This window comes from Thamnophis elegans, chromosome 1 (genome assembly GCF_009769535.1).
Source record: "Thamnophis elegans isolate rThaEle1 chromosome 1, rThaEle1.pri, whole genome shotgun sequence".
Lineage (NCBI taxonomy): Eukaryota > Metazoa > Chordata > Lepidosauria > Squamata > Colubridae > Thamnophis > Thamnophis elegans.
This window is the reverse complement of record NC_045541.1, coordinates 141,287,472-141,312,227: the sequence shown is the minus strand read 5'-3', so window position 1 is coordinate 141,312,227 and position 24,756 is coordinate 141,287,472. Positions and strand designations below refer to the sequence as shown.

Here is a 24,756-nt window from a genome sequence, read left to right as displayed (position 1 = left end):
CATGAACCAGTTGCTAAACATCTGAATTTTGATTACATGATCATGGGGATGGTACAAAGGTTGTAAGTGTGAAAAAGATCATAAGTCCCTTTTTTCAGTATTGTAAATGAACTGTTGTAAATCGAGGACTACCTATAAAGCAATCGACTGAGGCTATCATCAAGAATTAATCTGTCAAACAGATGGAATCAGCAAAATTTGGTTTACTCTAGAGGGAAGTCTGATAGATACTCATCTTACTTATAATCCTAAAATATAGAAGATATGTAAAAGCAAGATTTGAGGTACTCCCATCTATAGTATTACCTGCCTTGGAGCCTTTTTTCGCTGGGGTGTTACTTGGAACCCTGACAGCTAGTTTGTGTTAGCTCCTATGAATCAGGATCAATAGTGAACATTAAGCATATCTTATACTATACCTTTCATAGCAAGTCCCATGCTAAGTATTATTTATACATCTTTCCCTGCAATTCCCAGATCACTTGGAGCAACTCTACACCTTTTTATTCCTATCAAATGAGAAACATTACACATAATATCGCAATTTTTTCAGTGATCACATGTAAAGGTTGATAGGAGGTAATGTCTAGATTACTTATATGGTTTCTGGTGTCTCCCAGAAGAGTATGCATAATTTTTAGCTTGTTTTTATAATGTTCTGAATATATAATGTATCATTGTTGCTAGGCTGTTCATTAATATTTGTCTTCCTGACTCCTGGCTTCAGTAATAAAGTTTTAATTGAACTGAATTAAATTAACACGTTCTAAATTTTAGATTACAGCTTACTTAGTAGGTTTAATTATATATCTTACCATCACAGAAATTTTGTAGAAAACATATTTTATGCATTCTTTAAGGATTTTACTTTGATTTGATTTTATACGCATCTTGTATATAAAAGGAGAGAAGCAACTTAGAACTGAGGAGAAATTTCCTTACAGTTAGAACAATTAATCAGTGGAACAGCTTGCCTCCAGAAATTGTGAAAGCCCCAACACTGGAAGTCTTTAAGAAGGTGTTGGATAGCCGTTTGTCTGAAACGGTATAGGGTTCCTGCCTAGGCAGGGAGTTGGACTAGAAGACCTCCAAGGTCCCTTCCAACTCTGCTATTATATTGTATTGTAATTACTATTATTTAGTATTTATAGAATATTTGATACTATATTAATATTTGATATTTTGCAAAAGAACAAAATAAAATTGATGATAGACTACTTTTCATATATAATACCTCTTGACTTTACTTATGCATTTCAGTATATGTTATGTTAAAAAAGGACTGTATATATGTGTTATAGCTATCAGAATATTAACATATAGGAATCTAGACTTCTGTTATACTGCCCTATTTCAAATTCTACTTCCTCTTATTTTTAATAATCTTCATCATATTATGTATTATAGTATAATATAAGATTCTTGTTACTATTGATAGATGATTGGTAAGAAAGGGAGAATTTGAAATTCATAAACCTCTTGAAAATACATATAACTTTGAAGCTGCAGTCCTGTGCATATGTACAAGGGAGTAACTCTTATGCAACACAATATCACTTATATCTAAGTAAATATGCATATAGTATGCATTGTAGAACTCTTGAACTTATTGAATGTTTAACTTTTTTTCCCTTCATTTTCAAGCAATTCTTATGAAAGAGTAAGGAAGTTATTTGCACCTGGGCAGTTCTTTTGGCACCTGGCAAGCAAGCCTTACCTGGTTTTTAAATTTGTTTTCTAGGCTCAATTTTAAAAGAAAATTAGAAGCAGCAAATTGGTGGAAATGTACTTGTAGCCATAATGAATATACAGGTTTATTTACATTCAGTAAATAAACTGCTTGACTAATCATTAATACATCTGATAACACCATATTCCACAATACTGTGGAATTTCCTCCATGTAGGCTAAATCCAGTAATATTTTGGGGACATATGCTAAAACCTCCCCATAGGATTTTGTTTACTGATGTACCAAATCACACTGATCCTGTAAATGTAAGGCCTCCTGACCGAGCAGCCGTGTAATTATAAAATATATATATACACCCTCTAATGTTCTTCTCAAAATCTTATCTATTTCTCACCTCCAAAGTGATGATTTGGCACCAAGGTCTGTATTTAACAGTTGAAAAGAAAATGAGAACAGGTTCATAATATTCTGCAATGAAATAATACAATGCTCCAATGTCAAGTCTTAGCATCCCCATAGAAAAATTAGTATTATAAGCTAGATTAATATGACATTCCACTTTCAAGAGACAGCAGGAAATTTCTATGTTCAAATGAGGATTTGCCTTCATAATTTTTATATAAGATATTGGAATATGATTTTTAAATACTTGTGGTGTACAATCGTTTTCCTGATTCATTTTTTTTCTGTACAGTCATTACCCACCATCCTCCTAATAATAGTTTTTATTCTTTTTTAGCTGGTCTCATCTATCTATCGTTTCAAGCGGTTGGAAGATGATAGATTATAGATAGATAGATGATAGATAGATAGATAGATAGATAGATAGATAGATAGATAGATAGATAGATAGATAGATAGATAGATAGATATAGATATGCACACACAGAGACATACATACATACATACATACATACATACATACATACATAATAGAATATTTGTGTTCACTCATTGTAATAAGCTTGTTTAAATCATAGTTTGTAAAATAAACCAAATATACTAAACCAAATAAATCACATTATGGATTGCCATGCATTTAATTACTTAATTTAATTTAGATGCCCCTCTCCCTTGGAAAATCTGGCTTTATTTTGTAGGCTTTAGGTTATTGTTACTCAATTCCCCTTTCTGAAATGTAACTGATAACTTGATTTGCATTGCAGCGGTAATACAAAACTCAACTTTATGTCTGTTTTCAGGTTTGTGTTTCTCTGTATATCCAGGTTTGTGTTTCTCTGTATATCACATGCATGAATTTAAACTGGTGAGGGATAAAAGTACAATTTCCACAAGTGGAAAGCCCTGTGGAAGCTATTGGAATATAACTTATAATAAGCAGTAGCCTCTTAACAGTATTAGTGGCCTTTTGCTTTTCCCAAAGTTATTTACAGGAATTCTTATTAAGTCCCTATTCCTGATAGGTGAGAAACCACTCTATTTCTATGTTTCCCCTTTTTCACTTTAGACATATAGAGCTGACACTAATAATAGTTATTTCTCCATTTTGTAACATATTGTATCCTGTATGTACCTACAAATTTATATACCACAAGGTTTTTCTGGAAGAGTTTTGATATAATTGATAGTGAGATAGACAGCATATACATTTAACAAATAAAAGCTTCCCATTTGGCTCCTGTCAACAATATGTTATACTCTTTTATCTCTTTGTTATTTAGTAGAAACATAACTACTCATAGGCAAGATAGTTTAAATTTTTATTTTCATAAATAATATATGAAGAATAATAAGTTATGATATATAAATAAATAAATTTTCAAATACTCAAATACTCAAATACACTTTTGTTTTTCAAAATCCTTAATTCAGTAGGAAATTTATTAATGGTATGTATTCTGTGAGACCATCACACTTTGTCAGTCAACAGCCATGGTCACATGTCATTTAAGCCACAACAATGGTTATTATAAACATGTTCTAAATAATCAAATTGTAGTTATCTCCTGCCTCAATCACACAGTTTCAAAATCTTGTGCATCAGGTGTAGTAAGTGTGTTGTATGCTAATTATAGAAATAAGATAGGCAAGACAGGGCTAGGGAAAACCATTCAGTCAATTTAGATCAAGTGTCTTCTAAAGCCTTTTAAGAGACTAGTTAAAGAACTTTTTGAGTAAGAAAAACAGGAGAAAAAAATCTAGAATTTAAATAATGGAACATGAACCTATATGTAGAATTTAACTTTAGCTTCACTCTTGTCTAGAATAAAAAAGACTAATCTTGCTGAGTCATATCCATAAGCCTTCTGATGAGTAAACCAATTCCTGAATAAAGGATTAAGTGTCCAGATAGCCAGGTTTTCCACTATGACTAGTGTGAAGCCATATCTAGCAAAGCAGAATTAGAGGCAGTTGGATGCAAGCAGTGCATTTATGACACATTCATACTTACTGCATGGCTTGGCTTGATATCCAAATGAAGTATTTTGTAGTTCATATAGCTAAAGTAAATATGAATACAAGCTTGGTTTATTTTATTTTGGAATTAATTTTTGTTGACTGCCTTGAATACTCACTGTTTGTAACTATTTCAGAAAACTTCAGCATGAATTATAGACAGGGAAATAATAAAGCTAGGCTTTGCACACACAATATTTCAAGTTCAGCATTTAGGACCGCAACTGAAAGGTTAAGAAGTGTTTACAGTGCTATAAAATACTCTGCTGTAAGGTCTACAAATCTCTTGTCTGAGTCACCCTCATCCCTCCAGCTTTGATTCCAGATGATAAACCTACAAATCCCATCCTTGCCTGACAGCAGCTTTGCTTATAAAGTAGCTCATGGTTTGTAGGTGAATGTTCCATGCAGAAGTCATTACAATTTTGCTTGAGAGAGATTCCCTAAGTTCAATTATGCTCCATAAGAATTTCCTTCAAAATTTATTTTTATTTATATATAACATTTATTGGCTGCCCTTCTTACCACATAACTCTGAATGGCTTAACGATAGTAAGTTAAGCCACCAAAACTTTAACCTTAGACTGTCTATTGTCGACCCCACCCCATTCCTAAAAAGTCTTTAAGGGGTGTGCATAATCACACCAACGTCCCTACCTCCTCTGTCCTAATATTCCCTTGTATTCGTATTCATTTCAATCATGTCTATACTTATATCTTTTATCTAATTCATGCTTGATGAAATAAATACAATAAAATAAATATACTAAAAACACAAATAAGTTAATACAAGCCAAAGGCTACAATCCAATTAAAGATGGGGAAGGTGGGACCAGGGTGGGAGGGAGGTGGAAAATATTATTAATTAAGTTATTGGGAAATAAGGAAATATCAGAAGGGCAGATTTAGAACTTTATAGAATAATCCTCTTTTTTTCTTCCATTATCACATTTTTCTCAGCTCGACCTTACCAAACGGATAGAAGATCAGGGCCCATTAGATGTGATCATACATAAACTGACAGATGTCCTAATTGAAGCTGACCAAAATGACAGCCAGTCATTGGAGTTGGTTCTTAGGTTCCAGGTAAGTAGTATTTATTATATGCAATTATCAGCTACATTATCTTTCCAATCCATCTTCAAACAATTCTTTTAGGTGACAGTTGAAAATTGCCTAAAAATATTTTATGTAAAGAAAGAATATGGAACGTGTTCTTAACCTTAATGGTGAAGGAGCTATCACAACTGAATCTTCCTCTCCTGAAAAACTTCATGTTGCCATAGATTTAAAAACACATCTTTCAAAAACAATGAAAAAGTGGGACATGAATAAATAAAACAAATATGCAAATCACACATTAAAAACTACTGCATTACTGACTGCAATATAATTTTGTATATGGTAGTACCTGGGGTTGGTGCTGCCGGTCTTACTACCGGTTTGCAACACCACCACCCTCCCCCGCGTGCCTGTTCAATGGAAATTGTTCTGCACGCATGCTTAGAACAATTTACAGGGAACTGCGCACGTGCAATCACTAAAATTCAACATGGCAGCAACATCAGCAGCAGCGAGAGAACCAGTTCAGGGGCATGTCAGGCCTGGGTCGCTGCCACTTCTGTGACCCAGGCCCGCATTTCACTACCGGTTCAGGTGAACTGGACCGAACTGGCAGCAGCCCACCTTTGGGTAGCACTGTTGTATAGAGGCAATGCCTTGGTCAAACAATTTTGTTCCAAGTTTCAGATGGGGCGAATGTATTCTCTGCAAGCAAAAATAAATATTAAGTTCAACAAAAGCATACTACCAAAAACCACTTACCTCTGTAAATTATAATATGCTATTAATATCCCTGGCTTAATATCTGGCAACATGCATAATCTAAAGGACATCTCAATGTAAGGAAAATGTTGATGTCCGAAGAGGCACAATGTTGGCAGTGGCCAGGAGAGCCTTTTGTCAGTTCTGGTTTGTTCATTATCAGCCAAAATTGATCTTAGTTAATCTATTCTAGACACTTTAAAGATGTCACTTTAAAGTGACCTGGGTGTCAAACTCGATCATGTCACATGACATATTGTGACTTTTTTTGCCTTTGTGGAACTGGAGTTGGGGTGACCTGTGCCTGACACATCCAGGCCATCAGTTTGACACCTATGACCATGTTTAAGGAGTTAGAGACTCTCAATACATTATCAAACACAAATTTACATCAGTTGAATTGGTTATCAATTCAAATTGTTTATGTTAGTCTTAAATCTCTAAAGAGTTTGGAACCTATTACCTTAATAGCCACATTTATTTATATGACATTGCAAATACATTAATTCCTTTTTCAGGATCTGCTAATAAAATCTATTACACAAAGAACAAAATTGTCTTGATCCAATATTTATGGAATTCAATTGCAGTTGATTTAACTCCTTATATAAGCAACTTTAAAAAGGTCTTCAACATTTCTTACTTCATTGCTGTCTTTTCTTAAGGGTTTATATGACATGTGTGAGTCATAGAATTTTTATCTCATAATTTCTGATATATCCAACATATCTTATCTCATTCTTCTTGCATGGACTTTAGTCCTTGGCTCAGAAATGTTAAAGTGATATTGTGAGAGCTTGGCTGTAAAACTGTCTTGAATAAATAAGATATAAAACGAGTAGTTCTTCCCTTAAGACTAAGAGTAATAATCATGAAATTATACTGTCTAAGCAAAAGAAAAATTAACTAGGCCAGGCAATTAAAAACCTAAGTTACTTATCTTTAAAAGGCAAAATGAACGTATGACTAGTTTCTTGTATTCCTTTTAAGAGGCACAGTTTGTACAAATAATATATGACCTAGATTGAATGTTTTGACAAATTTTGTTTTTTTCTTCTCTTTTTCTTTTTCTTTTTTCTTTTTGGCCCATATTGTAGAGACACACCTCAAGGTGAAATGTACTTAAATGAAGAACTATTCAAAATAATATCCACAATTGTGTAATATTTTAGGAATAAAGTCAGTAAAATTATTATTCATAGATATTATTCTGCTTAGATTTTCAAAGTAGATTTCTCTGTGGCATTGTGTGACATATTTGGATAGGCCTTGGGCTCATTATTAATAAATCAAATTATATTTTGATTATGTCACACAGATTAATAAAACAGTGGCCTCATCCTATTTTTAAGAGTTAGTACCTTCATTGTTCTAAAGCTTACCACTGGAATTAGGGAGCCCCCCAAAAATGAGGAGCCTGTTAAATGTATGTAGTTAAGACTGTAGTCTCCCATCTTTTTATTATAGTATTAATTTTTTTAAATTTGTTTTTAATTATATTAATTGATTTTAATGGTAGAAGGCTATAGCGTTATGGCAGTGATGGGTAAAGGTAAAGGAAAATATGGGAGAAGGAGTTGGCCACTCTTGGGCAACACAGGACTGTTGTCTTGTGCCAGTTTTGTATTCCAGTTCCTTGGTCTCAACTCTGGTACCTTTTCAACAGACATTCAATGGCCCTGGCTTTCAGCTGCTGCTACTGAATTCTAGGTCATTTTGTAATAAGCCTCCTTCATTAGTGATTTAATGGAGAGGGTCAGCTTGTCATGTATCACCATTTCTGGAAAGTGATTGCTCTTTTGGAGATATGCCCAGCTGGGTTTCAGATATATCATCAGCCAGGTAACATTATGACTGTTGTCATCCAGGAATCTCTTACAGCTTTCTGGAATGCTGCATCACAGGTCCCCAGATGTGAAATCCTGTTCATTAAGTTGGTTTCTAAAGATCAGTTGGAATTTTTGATGTTGTACAATCCTCTCTGCTGCATAACAACTTCTCTTTCTGAACTCCATTTCTCAGTTGGTAGTGAAGTTCCCCAAACTTGGTTCTGGGAGACTTTAACTTTCCTTCTCAGGGAATGGGGTCTGAAATGTTTTGAGAGTTCATGGCCATGATCACCATGGGCCTATCCCAGATCATCCAGAGCTCAACATGGGACAGGGAGCTCACAGCAGATCTGTTGTTCCTTCCAGAGCAGTGGCTATGTGATCTGAAGGGGAGTGAGTTCTTGGTGTCTCTCTTGTCATGGTCATATCATGCCCTGATTTCTATGGGATTCTGTAATGCAAGTACCCACTGCATAGAGGCTGGATTCATTAGATAAATCCAGCCCTGGTGACTGATGGACCTGGATGGGTTTCAGAAGGAATTGGAGGTTGTTCTTGCTAATCTGCTGTATGGTTGTAATGGAATGTGTGGATAACCTTGGAGGATGAGGGAAGGGATACTGTCTAGGAAACATTCAGATAAGAAGAGGGGAAAGCCTCAAGAAAATCAAAATGTTGGAGGAAGAAAGTTAGGAAATATCCATCCTAATTGAATAGGCTGATAAATGTAATGGCAGGATGGTTGTCCCAAAGGTGATTTTTTTTGAAAGGCAACTTGGATTTTGTTTTTTCTTGAAGATGTTTTGCTTCTCATCCAAGAAGCTTTTTCAGTTCTGTGAATGGTGTTGGATAGAAGGACTTATCTTCTTTGCAGTCATCTGTTCGTTAGCATACTTTCTGAGAGTCATTGAGGCCACTTGGAGGTGTATCTGTACCATCAGGGTCACCTGAATAGTGCAAGTGGGTGTGAAACCTTCTTGGAACTCCTGAAAGGACTGTGTTGTAAACAGGAGATAGGTGATGTCGTTCCTACTCCTCCTCACTGTCCAGAATGTGGACATTGCTGTCTTCAAAAGAGTGACTTTTGTCTTTCAAATGCAAATAGACTGCAGAATCTTGCTTTAATGGATTTGTTCTCCTATGTTGTACCATTTGATTGTGAAATGGTTTTTTGTTTCTCCAATGTACAGATCTACACACATCTCACTGCATATATCACATTGCTCAGTTTGTGTTTGGGTATTTTATCCATGGGGTGGACAAGTCTCTGCCTTAGTGTAATTTTGGGTTTAAAGTGCACATATATAGTCAGTTGATTGAAAATCCTCCTGAGCTTTTCTGATATTCCTGCAAAGTATGAAATGACGAAGTTGCTTCTGTTGTGAAGAAACTCCTACTGGGTCTTTTTTTGGATTTGATGAAGGCCCAGTTGAGATAGCTATAAGTTTTGAAGGTTTCCTTGACGTATTTTAATTCTTTTTCTTTTCCATCTTTGTGATAGGCAATCTTTTAGCCCGGTGGTGTAGGGTTCTGATCACTCCCATTTTGTGTTCCAGTGGGTGGTGAGAATCAAAATATAAATATTGATCTGCGGGTGCAGGCTTTCTGTTAATTTCAATAGTAGGGCTTCTGTCTTCCTTAAGGTATACTGCACAATCCAGAAAGGCCAGACTATTTTTCTTAACGTCTTTCCGAGTAACTTAATCTGTCCACAGAGTTGATGTGTTTGTTGAAGGCTTCCAATTCCTATGTTTTAATCTTGGCCCAAGTATCGTCCCAGGCTCCACTTTTGGCTGTGACAGCATCGTGCAGCCCTCTGCCAGCAAAAATGAAGTTCAGGGGGCCGCACGTGGCCCCTAGAGCTCCATTTTTGTTGGCAGATGGCTGCAGGAGGCAATCATGGCTGAAAACAGGACCCAGGGTACCGTACACAACCCCCCCACCTTCATTTTCACTGGCTGCAGAAGGCCATCACAGCCAAAAACAGAGCTCAGGAGCCAATTTTTGCTGGCAGAGTACTTGGGCCACCACAGGCGCCCCCGACACGAGTGATGTCAAGCTGGCCATGCGCCCCAAGGTCAAACACAACACTGATGTGGCCTTCAATGAAATTGAGTTGTCTTTTTTCATCCTCCCCAGGCCCCAGAGGCTTTCCTGCCCCCCCCCCACGGAGGCCCTTTGGAGGCTTCCTCAGTCTACCTGCCCCTCCTGGAGGCCCTCTGGAGCCTTCAGGAGCTTCCCTGAAGCCTCTGGAGCGTGAAAAACCAGCAAACCAAAAGTTCAGGAATGGACTTCCAGTTTGCTTGTAGGGCCAGTTTTAGCCTCTAGGAGGCTTCCCTGAAGGCAACCTGGAAGTCTATTCCTGAACTTCTGGTTTGCCCGTAGGGCTGGTTTTTCGTGCTCCGGAGGCTTCAGGGAAGCTCCTGAAGCCTCCGGAGGGCGGAAAATGGCCTCAAAAGAAGGCCAAAGTGAGCTGCCAAGTGCACGCATGCGCACTGGCCAGCTAATAGGGCAAGCCTCTATGCCCTGACAAATGGCTCTGCGTGCCATAGTTTCGCCATCATGGTTATAGAGGATTCTTTTACAAATTCTGCTTAATTCACATACAGATTTTTATGAAAGACATACATTTTAAGTAATTTTAGTTTACTTTAACTTCTTTCTTCTTCATCCTTGTTTCTTCAGTTCATTGGACATTATCCAACAATTTTCAAAAAGCTGTAAAAAAATTAAGATAGGTAATGAATTTCCTTGGATTATTTTTCTTCCAGAATAAAAGACAAGAAAGATGAGTTCATCAGTGAATGTTCTCTTTAGATCTGCTTTTATCTCCTCTCCATTAGCAAATAGACATTAGTTGCTGTTGTTTTAATTTAGATGCTGCATGTTTGTATGGCAGCCAATCCGTTTCATTACGCAATGTATACCATATTCTTTGATATTCCATAGAATACACTCTGTGTAGTCTGTAGAATGCTTTTAGTTCAATGATCAGTTCTTTAAGCATTATTGATTTTGTCATTGCTTCAAATGTACGTTGCCCAGAGCTACAGCTCTGTGCTCTGTGTTCCTTTTGCTCAAATGCTTTAACATAATTGCTTTGCGTTTAATTTGTTCTGAAGATTATTGATCTTATTGAATGGAAAAGTACTAGAAAGGGCTTGAAAGTAGTTGTAACAATAATGTTATATTTATTTTATTTGAGCAAGTAAAATAAGACTGAGATATACTAATGAGTCTTTTCCTGTGTAAATATTTTAAAAATATACTCATTTGTTTCAAATGCAAAGAATTGGTGTTTTTCTTAGGCTTTCTTTTAAACAAAGTATTGATAATCACTACACTCTGTATGTTATGATAAAAATAATTTAGATATACAATTTTTCCTGAGAGAGTTCATAAATTTGTACAATTAATATTTAGAAGTGAAGTTTTGTGTTGATTATAAGACATTGTGTGAATAAATAGTTCCTGGAGGAGTACATCAATAATTTCTTTGAGCTAGTAGTCTTCCTCTATGGCACATTACTGCAGGGGAGGTTTGAATACATTCTTGGACATCATCCAACTTATGCAAAGCTTCATCAAATATCACCCCTCTCCCCCAAAACAAGAGGGAATTAAGTATATACCCTAGAGCACCTTATAAAAACTTTTCAAATATTTAAGGTTTATTTTGAAAAATATAACTTAAAGACCATCTTCTTAGATTGGCACTGAAAGCTGAAAAAGAACTCATGTTGAATGAAGTGTAATTGACTTTTTATATTCACTCCAATATAATTGTCCGCCCTCAAAATTAGTAAAAAATTAGATATTGAAATGTGGACAATGCAGTCCATTGTTAGGTATTGAATCTCTCCATAGATCATCATCTGAGCTTGAGGTCAAATGCACCAACAAAGAGTACATAGTTTGTGAAGATTATGCAGATCAGAAATGGGAGACTGACAGGAGTGCAGATCTAGGAATTGGCTCCTGAAAATAAAAGAAAAAATGTTACAGAAGGGCCTGTTGAGTAAAAAAATGGTAATACTTGGAAGGGAAGATCTAAATCACCAACATATAAATTATGAATATGATAATATCATTCGTGTTTTGATTCTTGCCATTTCTTGTAGTACATGCAGATGATTGCACATATACTTTCACCAATGTGTTGTCAAGCTCCTTATCGCAATATACGCCAGGAAGCAAATTGTTAATCAGGCATAATGCAAAAAAGGGGGATTAGATAATACATTGGAAACCAAATATGAAAATTCATTTATTAGAGAATATATTAAAATGGGGTCTATGGGGACTGCTTGACTTTTTCCCTCACCTAACTGGTGGACTGAAGCCTTATTAAGAGATTACATTAAAATACCCATCCATTCCTCATCTGCCATGTTTGGATCAATTCCCTTTTCTTTTTCAGATTTGGAGAATACCATTGCATATCCTTCTGCAAACAGAAGCGCTCTGTGCCCCTTACACAACCTCCAAAGTTAAATTTTGTGGTATTGAGAGCCCTCCCCTGACAACACTATTGGATTTTGGTGACTTGGTTGCTAAAAAAAGGTGCCATTTTGAGGTAGAAAAATAGCACACAACTATATAAGCCCCAAAGTAGACAACATAGTATTTTTAAAAAATGCTCAAAAAATTAGATCAATCCAGTCAGGTTTGGATGGAATGAAACATCCCTCTCTTCACCTTCCCCATTGCATCCCTCTGGCCACTTAAATAGTGCTAAGTGCAGCTCCTAGTCACCAAAAAGTAGCTCATTTATTTAAAAAAAAAAAAAAAGGAAGAAAATACATATTTTCGGTTATTTTGTCCTGCTGATAACTATAACTATATACTAGTCTAGGGAACCTGCCTAGAATTCTGTTTTTGGAAAACTAATTTGGAAACTCTGAATCTATATTTTCTTTCTACAGTATTGCTTATTCTTTGTAGATGAACTAGTAATTAGTTTCTTGTTCACCAAATGGGATTACAGAGTGTGGAATATAGCCTTTGCTATAAATCTTTGCCCTAAAAAACGATCCTCCATCAGGATTAAGATTACTATTCCTCTATAATTTTTTTCCCCATGTGAAAATAACTAAGCTGGTCTCCCAAGAGACATAGCCATTAACAAACTGCCTAAGGTAATAGGTATTCCTCATCAGCTTTACTCTTTGGGCCTAACTAAAATAGAGATACAGATGGAGAAATCCAGGGTCAAGCTAAAAATATGCAATGCCTTAATATAGCCATTTTATTTTGCTGTTGCTCAAGGGGGCATTTTCCTCGCTTGCATTTTAAAAGTTGCATATTTCCGTTGATGACATGGTCACACAACTGTTCATTTATTGCCAAAGCCTGGAAAAATACTGTGTCTAGCTGTATTTCCTTCTCTTTCTCCCGGATATGTAGAAAATTAAAAGCAAGCTTGTTCCTAATAGAACAATGGCATTGAAATTATTTTTGCCTTGTAGTTAAAACAGGATTTGTACAGCCTTATTGTTTGGAATTGACTTTCTGCCCTCTCAGACTCAATATGATAACTCAAAGTGGCAGGCAGGTAATTTTTAACTGTTTCCAAAGTATTACATGTTTCTCCTTAATTTCTTCACATTATCTGTTTCAAATTTAAACGAACGCATTTCTGCAGTTAGGAATTGATCCTGTTTACTTCCAAACTGTTTCAGCCCACTCTTTTAAGTGAAAGAATTACTGAGCAACTCTTCTCAGAATTAAAAGGCATCCAATTTTAAGTTATCAATGCTACGTACTAGTTTATGCTCCCATGCAAGAACTAGGAAGTTAGAAAATAGCAATAGCAATAGCAATAGCAATAGCAGTAGACTTATATACCGCTTCATAGGCCTTTCAGGCCTCTCTAAGCCGTTTACAGAGAGTCAGCATATTGCCCCCAACAATCTGGGTCCTCATTTTACCCACCTCGGAAGGATGGAAGGCTGAGTCAACCCTGAGCCGGTGAGATTTGAACCGCTGACCTGCTGATCTAGCAGTAGCCTGCAGTGCTGCATTTAACCACTGCGCCACCTTGGCTTGATTAGCCTTCACTCAATTTGAATCTTCCATGTATTTTCAATTCCCATGATTCCAAATTTGGGAAAGATAAACTGGACTAATAATGTCTAGTCAGGAATGTTTTTACATATTAGTTTAAACTAGCAATGAGTAATGTTTTTGGGCAGAAGCCACACCTGAGTTTCTTAACATATTAGTGGGTCACAAGTCTCCTAGTGATACAGTGATTTCCAGCCTCTTTTTTATATATAATTTCTGAGTTTAGAGGGAAGAGAAAGAGTATGGATGGGAATGTTTATAAAAACTCTTGTATTATCTTTCCTATCTTTAGTTCTGTCTTAGGTGGCTATTGAAAATCACCACGCCTAATTTTGGTGCTTAAAAATTTATGTCTATTGGGGAGCTCCATGTAGACTTGAGGCAGCTTACCCCATCATTAAATTATAAGCAGTTCATCTACAGCATATGCATGCAAACTCCTGTTTTGTGGCATGTTTTAATGCAAGCAAAGAGCCTCTTTTTAAAATGGTAACAGTTGCCTTTCCTTGTCTGCGCAGGCAGAGACCATACTTCCATTAGGGCTGTCATCAAAGAAACAATACACACACATATTGTACAGTCGGTAACCTGGCGGCCACAAAGTGACCCCACCTGCCTTGCAAAGAATACTTTAACATTTCAGGGACTAATGTTCCACTAACACATTTTTCAAAGCTCCTCTTTCAAATGTTCTTTATATAGTCTTGCTTACATGCATTCATTGTCATTCCATCACAAAAAGAATTAATGAGTTTAATCAGTAAAAAAATTGTTGTTTATATGCATATAGGCAATACATCTATACAAATATATGTCATGCTGTTTACTTTCAAAGTAAGAGCAAAGTTATGAAGAGTGCAGAAATGAAGAGGGTGTGGAAATAAGGTGAAATAAAAAAAGCATGAGATAAACAGAAAAAGAAACATAGCTAAATGTAGCTTATACAATAATCATTCACTATATTTCTTAATGGCTTACTATCTTTATTAATCATTCTTGCTTTTGTTACGTCCTTACTCTGCTTCATACAATACCTTTTGTTCTTCACAATTCTCACTTGCCTCTTTTCTGAGTGTCACATCAGCAACTGTTGATCTTCCTCTTTCACTCCACTCTTATATATTTATTTTGTGATTCAATCCTCATTTGTTCTCCTATGACCAAGCCACCTTGCTGTATTTCTTTCACATTGGTCATTCTTTTTTTTTTAATCCAATCCAAATTCATCCAGGGTCTTTTCATTCCTATCCATATCTTTTCTTGCTTTAAAATACACATTTCATAATTACTCTATATTCCTGCTGCAGCCAGATTATTTTTATTCTTTTGCTAACATACCCAACTTTAACTTATGTAAAACAAACTGGGAAGACTCTCTGGGAGTCAGACAGCATATACATTTAATAAATTATTATGAATGGTTGCACAGTCAGAGGTTTAGACTGAATTTGGCACTTTTGTCCACCTATTGAGTCCTTCCCAAGGACCTGGAATAGACAGATGTTGCTGTTTAAAGATATTAAAAGAATCATCACAAGATGTAAGCTGTTCCAAGCAAAGCTACCTTTTGCAATTGACTGGTGGTGATTTTGTCAATGCTGATGGTGTTCAACATGCTCAGTTGTTTTGGAATTGCACCCAAGGCATTTATTAATATCAATACTATCTTTTTGTTTGCCACAATCGTTCTACTTCTTTGTTTGGTCTTTGTGATTCTCAACAGAGAAGGGACAGACCTTCTCTGTCATTTTCCCACTTCTCTGAAACAGCATATCTCTAGAACGGGTGTCAAAGTCAAGGCCCGGGGCTGGATTCGGCTGCGGGGTGCTTAGATCTGGCCCGCGGGGCGCCCTGGAAACATCAAAGGACTGGCCCACAATGCCTCTGCCAGAGAAAAGGCAGCTTGGGTGGGTTGCATGCAGCCCTCTTGAGCTTTGTTTTCATTGGCAGAAGGTTGCAAGAGGCAGCCGAAAATGGATCTTGCAAGGGCCACGGGCAGCACTCCCAAGCTCCATTTTTGCTGGCAGAGGGTTGCAGGAGGCCATCACAGCCAAAATAGAGCTTGGAAGCCCATTTTTCTGGCAGAGCGCTCGGGCTACCAGAGGCATCCCCAATATGAGTGACGTTGAGTTGGCCACCCTGGCCACGCCCTCCCTGGCCACGCCCTCCCTGACTGCCCAAGGTCAAACACAATCTTAATGCATGCCTCACTGAAATCGATACCCCTGCTCTAGAACATCCCCAATTCTGATATAATTTCAGAATGGCATTACAACTTAGCTCTTTGAGAGGACCTTTTAAAGATATGGACTGGTCAATCCTGAAGAATGCTAGTAGCAATGGTTGTAGGTTTGTTATATCTTTGTTATAATTTGTAATGTTTCGTTCTATTTGTTATTGTCATTTTAAAAAATCTTTATAGTAGATATGGAATTACAAGTTATTCAGAGTATTGTTTAATTGGAGCAGCATATATTATTAAATAATGAAGAATCATGAGTCTGATTCTTACTTTCATACGCACTTACAGTTTAGATGACATCAGAATATTTTTATTAAAAATATTTGTCCTTCAGGTTTTAGTAAGATTTCCACAAAAAAGACTTGAAGATAAACAGTTTGACATATAGGTCACATTTTTAAAAGTAGAGATATAAATTGTAGTTTCCCTTTTGCAGCACATGTTTTAAAAGCAAAATGATGGAAACCCACCTCTTCACTAAGTTTACTGTCGCTGTTCTTTGGCAAGCAGTTCTGATGATTCACAAATGAAGGAATTACTTGTTGATTTTCTGTGAGCTTTTTAAGATATCTTAATAAATATCTGTCCTGAAATCCAAGCAAAGGTTCATTTTCCCAAATATCTTTATTTCTTGTTGTTTAGATTATATAGTATTAAAAATGTAATAGAAGGCGTACGCACACAGTATTCAGACTAAATTGATCCTACTGCCCTTTAAGTGTTTAACATGGCATTGTATATAAATAGAATCTGTATCCTTGCTATTCTGGCATAAATAGCACTAAACAGATTAAAGACAGAAATAAAACAGTTGAAGGTTGGAATTGATTTGCATTTTGGAGTCAGGAGATTATTAGTGGGCTTTTTAATTATTGAAGAGTTTTTAAAAGATTTTTGAATTTGCTTTTTAGAATATAGATCTAGATTAATCAGATTAAAGATGTGACATATTGGTAACTCTGCTGAACTTGAGATATTGCATAAGTGACTACATTTTGCATACAGTCTTAAGTCTTTAGGCATAAGGTTAGCAGAATTACATACATACATACATATATACATACATATATACATACATACATTTAAAGTCACAACCCCTGGTATGCCCCAATTATGGGAGGAAGCTAACTGCTTCCATTCTCTGTCAATCGGCTCGTCACAAGAGTCCATCACGACAGAAACCCAATATAACAAAGGCAACAGTAAAAATATTGGGTTTCTGTCGTGATGGACTCTTGTGACGAGCCGATTGACAGAGAATGGAATCAAATTCGAATCCCAGTAAGGGTATGGCTAGCTGATGAGAGCCAAATAGCTTGAAATAGATCTATACTAGTCTCCCTTTATTTATTTATCAGCACAAATATAACACAAAATGTGTAACAAATAAATATATATATATATATATATATTTTCAAGCATGAGTCTAACTTCATCAGCTGTTAATGGTTCCATTGCTATCAAGATTTCATAGTTGTATGAAGTGGCAATTTAAGAAGATTTAGATTGTCCATTATTCTGTTCTCACAGTCATGTACTTATGGGGAACTCACAATCACAATGTGAATCCATCACTTACGGCTCCAATACCTGATATTCAGTATTTGACTGTCTAGCTTGGGAAGTGTTATGGTTATCCATCATGATTAGTAACTATAGAAAAAAAATTAAACTATTTTAAATTTACAGTAGCTATAACAAATTGTTTTAATTTCTGCTATTACTAGGCTAGTGTTCGTTGCAGTGAAAGTATCATCAATGTTAAAATAAGACTTTTTAGCATATTTATTGTAAATAAAATTTTGTATACAAACATAGGAGGAATGAGAGGAATTATAAATCAACTGTCCTAGCCTGCTGTCTTCCAATTGTTTGGAACTGCATACCATTTTTTGCATACCATTTTTAGTGGGAATTTCAGGAGTTGTCATCCAACATGTTATCAGATACTATATATTCACCATATTCTGTGTTACTTTAATTTTGGGATATGGCTGAGAATCATACCATCTATTACTTAAATGATTGCTACTTGAAATCCAATTATTGTTAATTGAAGATATGCTGTAGTGGAAGTATCTTTCTATCATATACGAAGTTTCCAACAGTAATTCTTCTCTGAAGAATATCACATGCCATTTCTTCATTTCCCTAGGAATATATTGATGCTCATCCTGAAACTATAATTCTGGATCCTCTTCCTGCTATCAGGACATTACTGGACCGATCAAAGTCTTACGAACTTATTAGACAGATAGAACTGTATATGAAAGGTAAGCCTCTAAACTTTTTATTGGGAGACTAAAAGCTAGTGGTGGGTTGGTAAAACTTATGTATTTTCCATTTGTGTTTGCATATGGAGAAATACATTCCTACTAAAAGGAAATAGTTTATACCTGCAAGAAATACCACAATTGCTAGGACTATAAAATAGATAAAGCATATCCAGTAGTAGATTTTTTTGCATACATACGTTCATACATGTATGCATACATACCAGAAAAAAACTTAGTATAATAATATATAAAGATAAATAATAACATAGATAATAACATAAAATAAATTCCATCTAAAATGGCATCACTGCTCAACACTGTCCAAATATAAAGTAAGATATTTGGACTGGACAAACATGGCACCCTTGCTATCAACGGAGGTATAATACTGAAAACTAAAGGAATCCAAATGTTCTGTGGAAATAACATCAAGAGTCTGAATGAAGAAGATAATTACAAATACCTGAGTCTCTTTCAGGTTGGCAACAAAGTCAAGAAGAACATTAGTAGTTAATACAACAGAAGAGTGAAGATCTTAAAATCCAAAGTCAGTGGCGGAAATGTCATTCAATTCCAGTCATTAGATAACAGCTGGAAAGTGGACTGGACTCGAGCAGAACTAAAAGCTCTGGATAACAAGACCAGAAAAATAATGACAATGAATCATGCCTTTCATCCATGCAGAGATGTTGACAGAGACTATTTACCAAGAAGCATAGGCAGATATGGAGTGTTGCAAATACATCCATCAGTTGAAGAAGAAAAAGGGTTAGAAAAAGAATATCTGAAGAAGATACTGAAGAAAACATCCTGAAGCCAGTATACCAGAAGGGGTTACTGAGTAGTGGGAAGACCAAACGCCTACAAGAAATAGCCAAACAGCGACTAGAAATAGCACTTACTTATATACCGCTTCATAGTGTTTTACAGCCCTCTCTAAGCGGTTTACAGAGTCAGCCTATTGTCCCCAACAATCTGGCCCCTAATTTTATTGACCTCAGAAGGATGGAAGGCTTAGTCAACCTTGAGCTGGTCAGGATCAAAGAAATTGAACACCTGGCAATGTGAGCAGAGTTAGCCTGCAGTACTGCATTCTAACCACTTTGCAACCGCTGCTCTTACAGAATAGGAAAGTGTCATGGCAACAAAAATTATTACATGACTAGTACATAAAAAAGCTAGCAGACAAAGCAGATAACAAGACCTGACAATGGCTAAGAGCGGGAAAGTTTAAGAAAGAGACAGAGAGGCTAATTCTGGATGCGTGAGACCAAACCTTAAGAATAAATGAGTATAAAGCTAGAATTGAGAAAACAGAAACAGTGGACCACCTGGTTAACTGCTGGAAGAAAATCGCATAGACATATTACAAATACTAGCATCACAAAGTAGCAACAACTGATGAGACCCCAAAATAGCCACAGACAAGTGTCTGTCATATAACACTCCAGACTTTTTTAATCAGAAAGAGTATGGATAGTGGACATTGCAATACCTAGAGACAGCAGGAAAAAAAATAGAACTGGACAAAATCACAAAATATAAAGGCCTGCAAATAGAAGTAGAACAATTATGGCAAAAGAAAGTAAAGATAGCACCTATAATAATAGGTGCCTTGGATGCAATTCCAAAACAACTGGAGCACCCTCTGAACACAATCATCATTGACAAAATCACCATCAGTCAATTGCAAAAGGTAGTTTTATTTGGAACCAGTTACATCCTGATAATTTTAGTATTATTAAATAAGATCTGCCTATCCAAGCAGCATGGTGGCCTAGTGGTGACTGTGAGTTCAATCCTAGGTAGTGGCAGATGTTTCTCCCTCTGAGCGCAGAAAGAAAATATGTGCTGTGAGCTCCACCTGTGCGTCAGTAAGAGCATCCGGCCAGTAAATGCTCAGCTCCATTCAGTTGCCCTGACTCCACCCCGATGTAAGGGGTTACAGAGTTGTGTACACATACACGCGCACACACGGACACACACCTACCTATCCCAGGGCCTTTGGAAAGATTCAATTGGTAGACAAAAATGCCAAATCCAGTCTAAATATCTGGCTGACTGTGCGACCAAGAGGATTATTTGTTCAAAGTTGTAAGGTCAGATATAGTAAAATATCCAATAGTAGAACTATTCCGTATATACATACACATAAACACACATACACAGATAACAGAAAAATAATTATTACGAAATAAAGATGAATAATAAAAGTAGTATCATAAAACCCCTAATACAATATTTTCCAACTTGGTCTGTTGGGTTTACAATTCTCAGAGTACCTTTTCAGCATGGTTTTAGACAGCCCTAATATAGTAGATATTTTTAAAAATTGAAAACTTCTGTGATTAAATATATAATTAATTTACTTAATGAATTAATCTTGCATATTTATTTTATGGGTAAATTTACTCAGCTAATTTTAGAAATATGCTCACAATGTTAATAATTAGAATTAGTTTTTAATTTCTTTAGAAAGAATTGAAGAACAGGTATGCTGGCAGTCTGGTGTTCTGTCCATTCACAAATCAGAGGATGAATGAAATGAAGGGAAAGCAGTACAATAAGTTTATTTAAAATTTTTAAAGTCTTCTAAGATGAGTTTAATAAGAACAGACCGCCGTATCAAATTCCTGTGTATTTCATTACTAGAAGTCAACAGAACAATCTACATCAATTTTCATATGTGTTCAGTTTCAAGATGTTATCATTCTGTTTTCATTTTAAGAAATAATGAAAAATTATTTTTTGCATACATTTTCCAATCTATGTATTTAGTACTGAAAATATGTGTACTATTATGTATTTTTAATGCTAAACTATATTGAAAGATGCCATCTCAAATACACTCTGTCCTCTAGTGTAAGAATGAGGAACATGTGACCCTCATGATGTTACTGCACTACAGCACAGTATTTCTTACGGTACATAAGTGATCACTATGCTGGCTGGGGCTGATGAAAATTGTAATTCAATAATCCTCGGAGAAATAAGTTTCCCTTGTCTGCTCTACTGCAATTCTGGTTTTCCCAGAACCTAGGTTCTTTGGATGTAATGAAATAATGCTCTAGAAAATTTGTGAGTTCCTGAAAGTGTTATGTCTATATTTCATTTACAATTTAAACTGCAGATAATAGGTGATCTGTGAAGAAGATGAGTGAATGAATCCCTTAAAGTCAACTTAGGGCAGCAGTCCCAAGCCTTTTTGGCACCAGGAATCGGTTTCATGGAAGACAATATTTCCTTGGACCAGGACTGGGGGAGGGGGGATGGTTTCAGTTTGGCTTGCTCGCCCACTGCAACCCAGTTCCTAACAGGCCACGGACTGGTACTGATTCATGGCCCAATGGGGACGACCCCTGGCTGAGGATATTGTCTCCTGGTCCTAAGTGATTTTACTTAGTCACTTTGTTAAATCTCTGGAGCATATGCAGAGTGTAATGGGTTGAATCAGAATCAGAAAGAATTGATACAGAAGGATCTTGACAAACTTGAACATTGGGCACGATCTAATAAAACAGTGAAAAGAGTAAGGTTCTACATTTAGGCAACCAAAACGAAATGCACAGGAACAATATAGGTGGTACCTTGCTCAACAGTAGTAACTGTGAAAGGGATCTTGTCCCTTTAAATGGTGGAGAACCATTTAAATATGAGCCAGCAGTGTGCAGCAGCTGCCAAAAAAGCCAACACAGTTCTAGGCTGTATAAACAGAGGGATAGAATCAAGATCACATGAAGTGTTAATACCACTTTATAATGCCTTGGTAAGGCCACACTTGGAATACTGCATTCAGTTTTGGTCACCATGATGTAGAAAAGATGTGAGATTCTAGAAAGAGTGCAGAGAAGAACAACAAAGATGATTAGGGGACTGGAGACTAAAACATATGAAGAACGGTTGCAGGAACTCGGTATGTGAGTCATGATAGTTAGTTTATTAGTTTATTAGTTTAGCAGTGTTTCAATATCTCAGTGGTTGCCCCTAAGAAGAGGGAGTCAAACTATTCTCCAAGGCACCTGAGGGTAGAACAAGAAGCAATGGGTGGAAACTAATCAAGGAGAGAAGCAACTTAGAACTGAGGAGAAATTTCCTGACAGTTAGAACAATTAATCAGTGGAACAGCTTACCTCCAGAAGTTGTGAATGCCCCAACACTGGAAGTCTTTAAGAAGATGTTGAATAGCCATCTGTCTGAAACAGTATAGGGTTTCCTGCCGAGGCAGGGGGTTGGACTAGAAGACCTCCAAAGTCCCTTCCAACTCTGCTATTGTATTGTATTGTATTGAATCAGTTGATGATAGTGCATCATTTTGCCTTTCTTTCTTTATTTTTTTAACTATTTTCTTTTAATATGTAATATGGATACAGCGTGTTAATATGAGCATTTCTTGACTTTTTATCGTAATTTTTTTAATGCAAGCTGCTCTCTCTTTAATTTTGTATTTTATGACATATGCTCTTTTTTACTTGCTAATCACTGGCTTTCTGAAACAGTCTTTAAAAAAGTTTCACATTATCTTCCCTATGTCTCTTTCTTAAATATATTGGAAACACATTGAGTATTATCAGCTAGCTCCTATTACTATATACTTCTCCAACTATCAACCTGTTTGTATTTTTTCCAAGCAATTTGAAGTCAGAATAAATGTTTGTAGAAAATATGTATTTTTACATAGTTGTTACTTTGCAGGGGAATTTGTAGTAAATTGAGCATTGAAAGCACATGGATGTATATTAAAATATATTTTCCTCCTCAAATTTATAATTGGTGTTTTGCAAATATATGCAAACATCTTCTGTTGCTTAAAATAAGTAACAGATAACTGGGGTGGGGGGGCACCTTAAAAATGTTTGTATTTTATGAAAGTGGAGTATGTTGAAATCTATGCTACAGTCAAAATACTTCTGATTATGTTGAAGATTATATTCTTTGGAATGTGGCTACTGTAGAAACAAGCTGTCACAAGAATTCTTTTCCACCTGCCAAAACACAATCTTAAAAATTGTACTGCATGATTAAAGAGCTAAAGCCTCTAACTGCAGGGTATTATTGGGTTCTTTTATATCATAATCTCTGGTTCAATTCAACATTTTTTTCCTGCCATTTCAAAAACACATGCACACACACACATACACACATCCCTCTGCCAAGTAATGATTAAATGCATCCACCAAAAGGTAATTAGCTTGTAACAGCTGAATGCAAAGTTAGCATTAGATGTTTTAAGTCTCGACATTGCTAATTTTTGTGGTATGATAGCTGCTTATGGTAGGTTGTTGTCATTGAGTAATTCATGCACATAATACCTAAACTAATCTAAGGCAACAGAAGGCTCTTCAGTCAAGTTATCCAGCCTTACAGAACTGGAAAAGACAAATCACTGCTCAAAGACAGAAAAAGAATTAAGAAAATATGATTGGTTGAAATCATGGGTAGACCCCTTTTTGGTCATTGTGGACCATATTTAATGTCCTCAGGAGACAGACAGACTGGGGAAAAGTAGCAATGAAAAGTGGGTGAGTATGTGAGTCTCAGGAGGCGGTTGCTGTGTTAGTTTCAAGTTCTAACTTGTTCAGATCTGTTTTTGGTTTTCCATTTTATCTCTAAGGAAGGTACTTTCAGTTCCTTCATTGTCTAGGTCTTTGATAAACCAAGGAGCCACTTGCAGGAATACTCTCTTGGCAAAAGCAGATTTTACAAGAGCAATCTTTTCTCTCTCTCTAGCCATCTCTGAATTCCAGAAATGACCTTGGCATGAGACGTACTGTACACCAAATTCTCACGAACATTCTCAAGCATTCTCTAGAACAGGGGTCCTCAACTCCTGGGCTGTGGCCTACTACTGGGCCTTGGCCCATTCGGAATCATGTTACAGATGCAGCAGGCAGGCGCACGCATGTGCGCTGCTCCACTTGCGAAAACAGTGGGTGAGTGCACACCCAGTTCTATTTATGTGAGAGGCAGGTGCATATGCCTGCCATTCATGCAAATGGACCTGTGCACACATAACCATTCCCTCTCTCCCCCCTGCTGGTCCGTAAAGCCAGAAAGGTTGGGAAATGCTGCTCTAGAAACTCTCTGGAACTACATGACTGATCATTTTAAAGAGTCCACACAAAGGTCCAGGGTGTCTATGATCCAGTGTCTGATAAGGAAATGGCTTGACTTACGACAAAGAACAAATGTCAGTGTCTGCAGATCCTGTCTCATCTGCTCTGAAATAAAGATCTGGCCCAGTCACCTGTATTGGCATTACAATTATTTGTGATAAACGCTAACATTAATATACCAATTTTATCTGTGATCTTTTACATTCAAATGTTTCTGAGCTATACTCTTCTTTGTCCATTTGTAAAGTATAAAATTAGAATTAACTTGACTATTCAAATGCCAGCATCAGATTTCC

General features: G+C 36.3%; 1 protein-coding gene across 2 annotated transcripts in view; it reads left to right on the top strand.

Moving 5' to 3' along the window:
- Positions 1–24,756, top strand: part of ITPK1 (inositol-tetrakisphosphate 1-kinase) — a 120,966-nt gene that overhangs the window by 61,175 nt on the left and 35,035 nt on the right. For both annotated transcript variants that reach the window (XM_032233349.1, XM_032233340.1), the window contains exons 3-4: positions 5,071–5,196; positions 18,227–18,344. In XM_032233349.1, the coding sequence (XP_032089240.1) occupies positions 5,071–5,196; positions 18,227–18,344 (244 nt within the window). The remainder of the gene's footprint in view (positions 1–5,070; positions 5,197–18,226; positions 18,345–24,756) is intronic.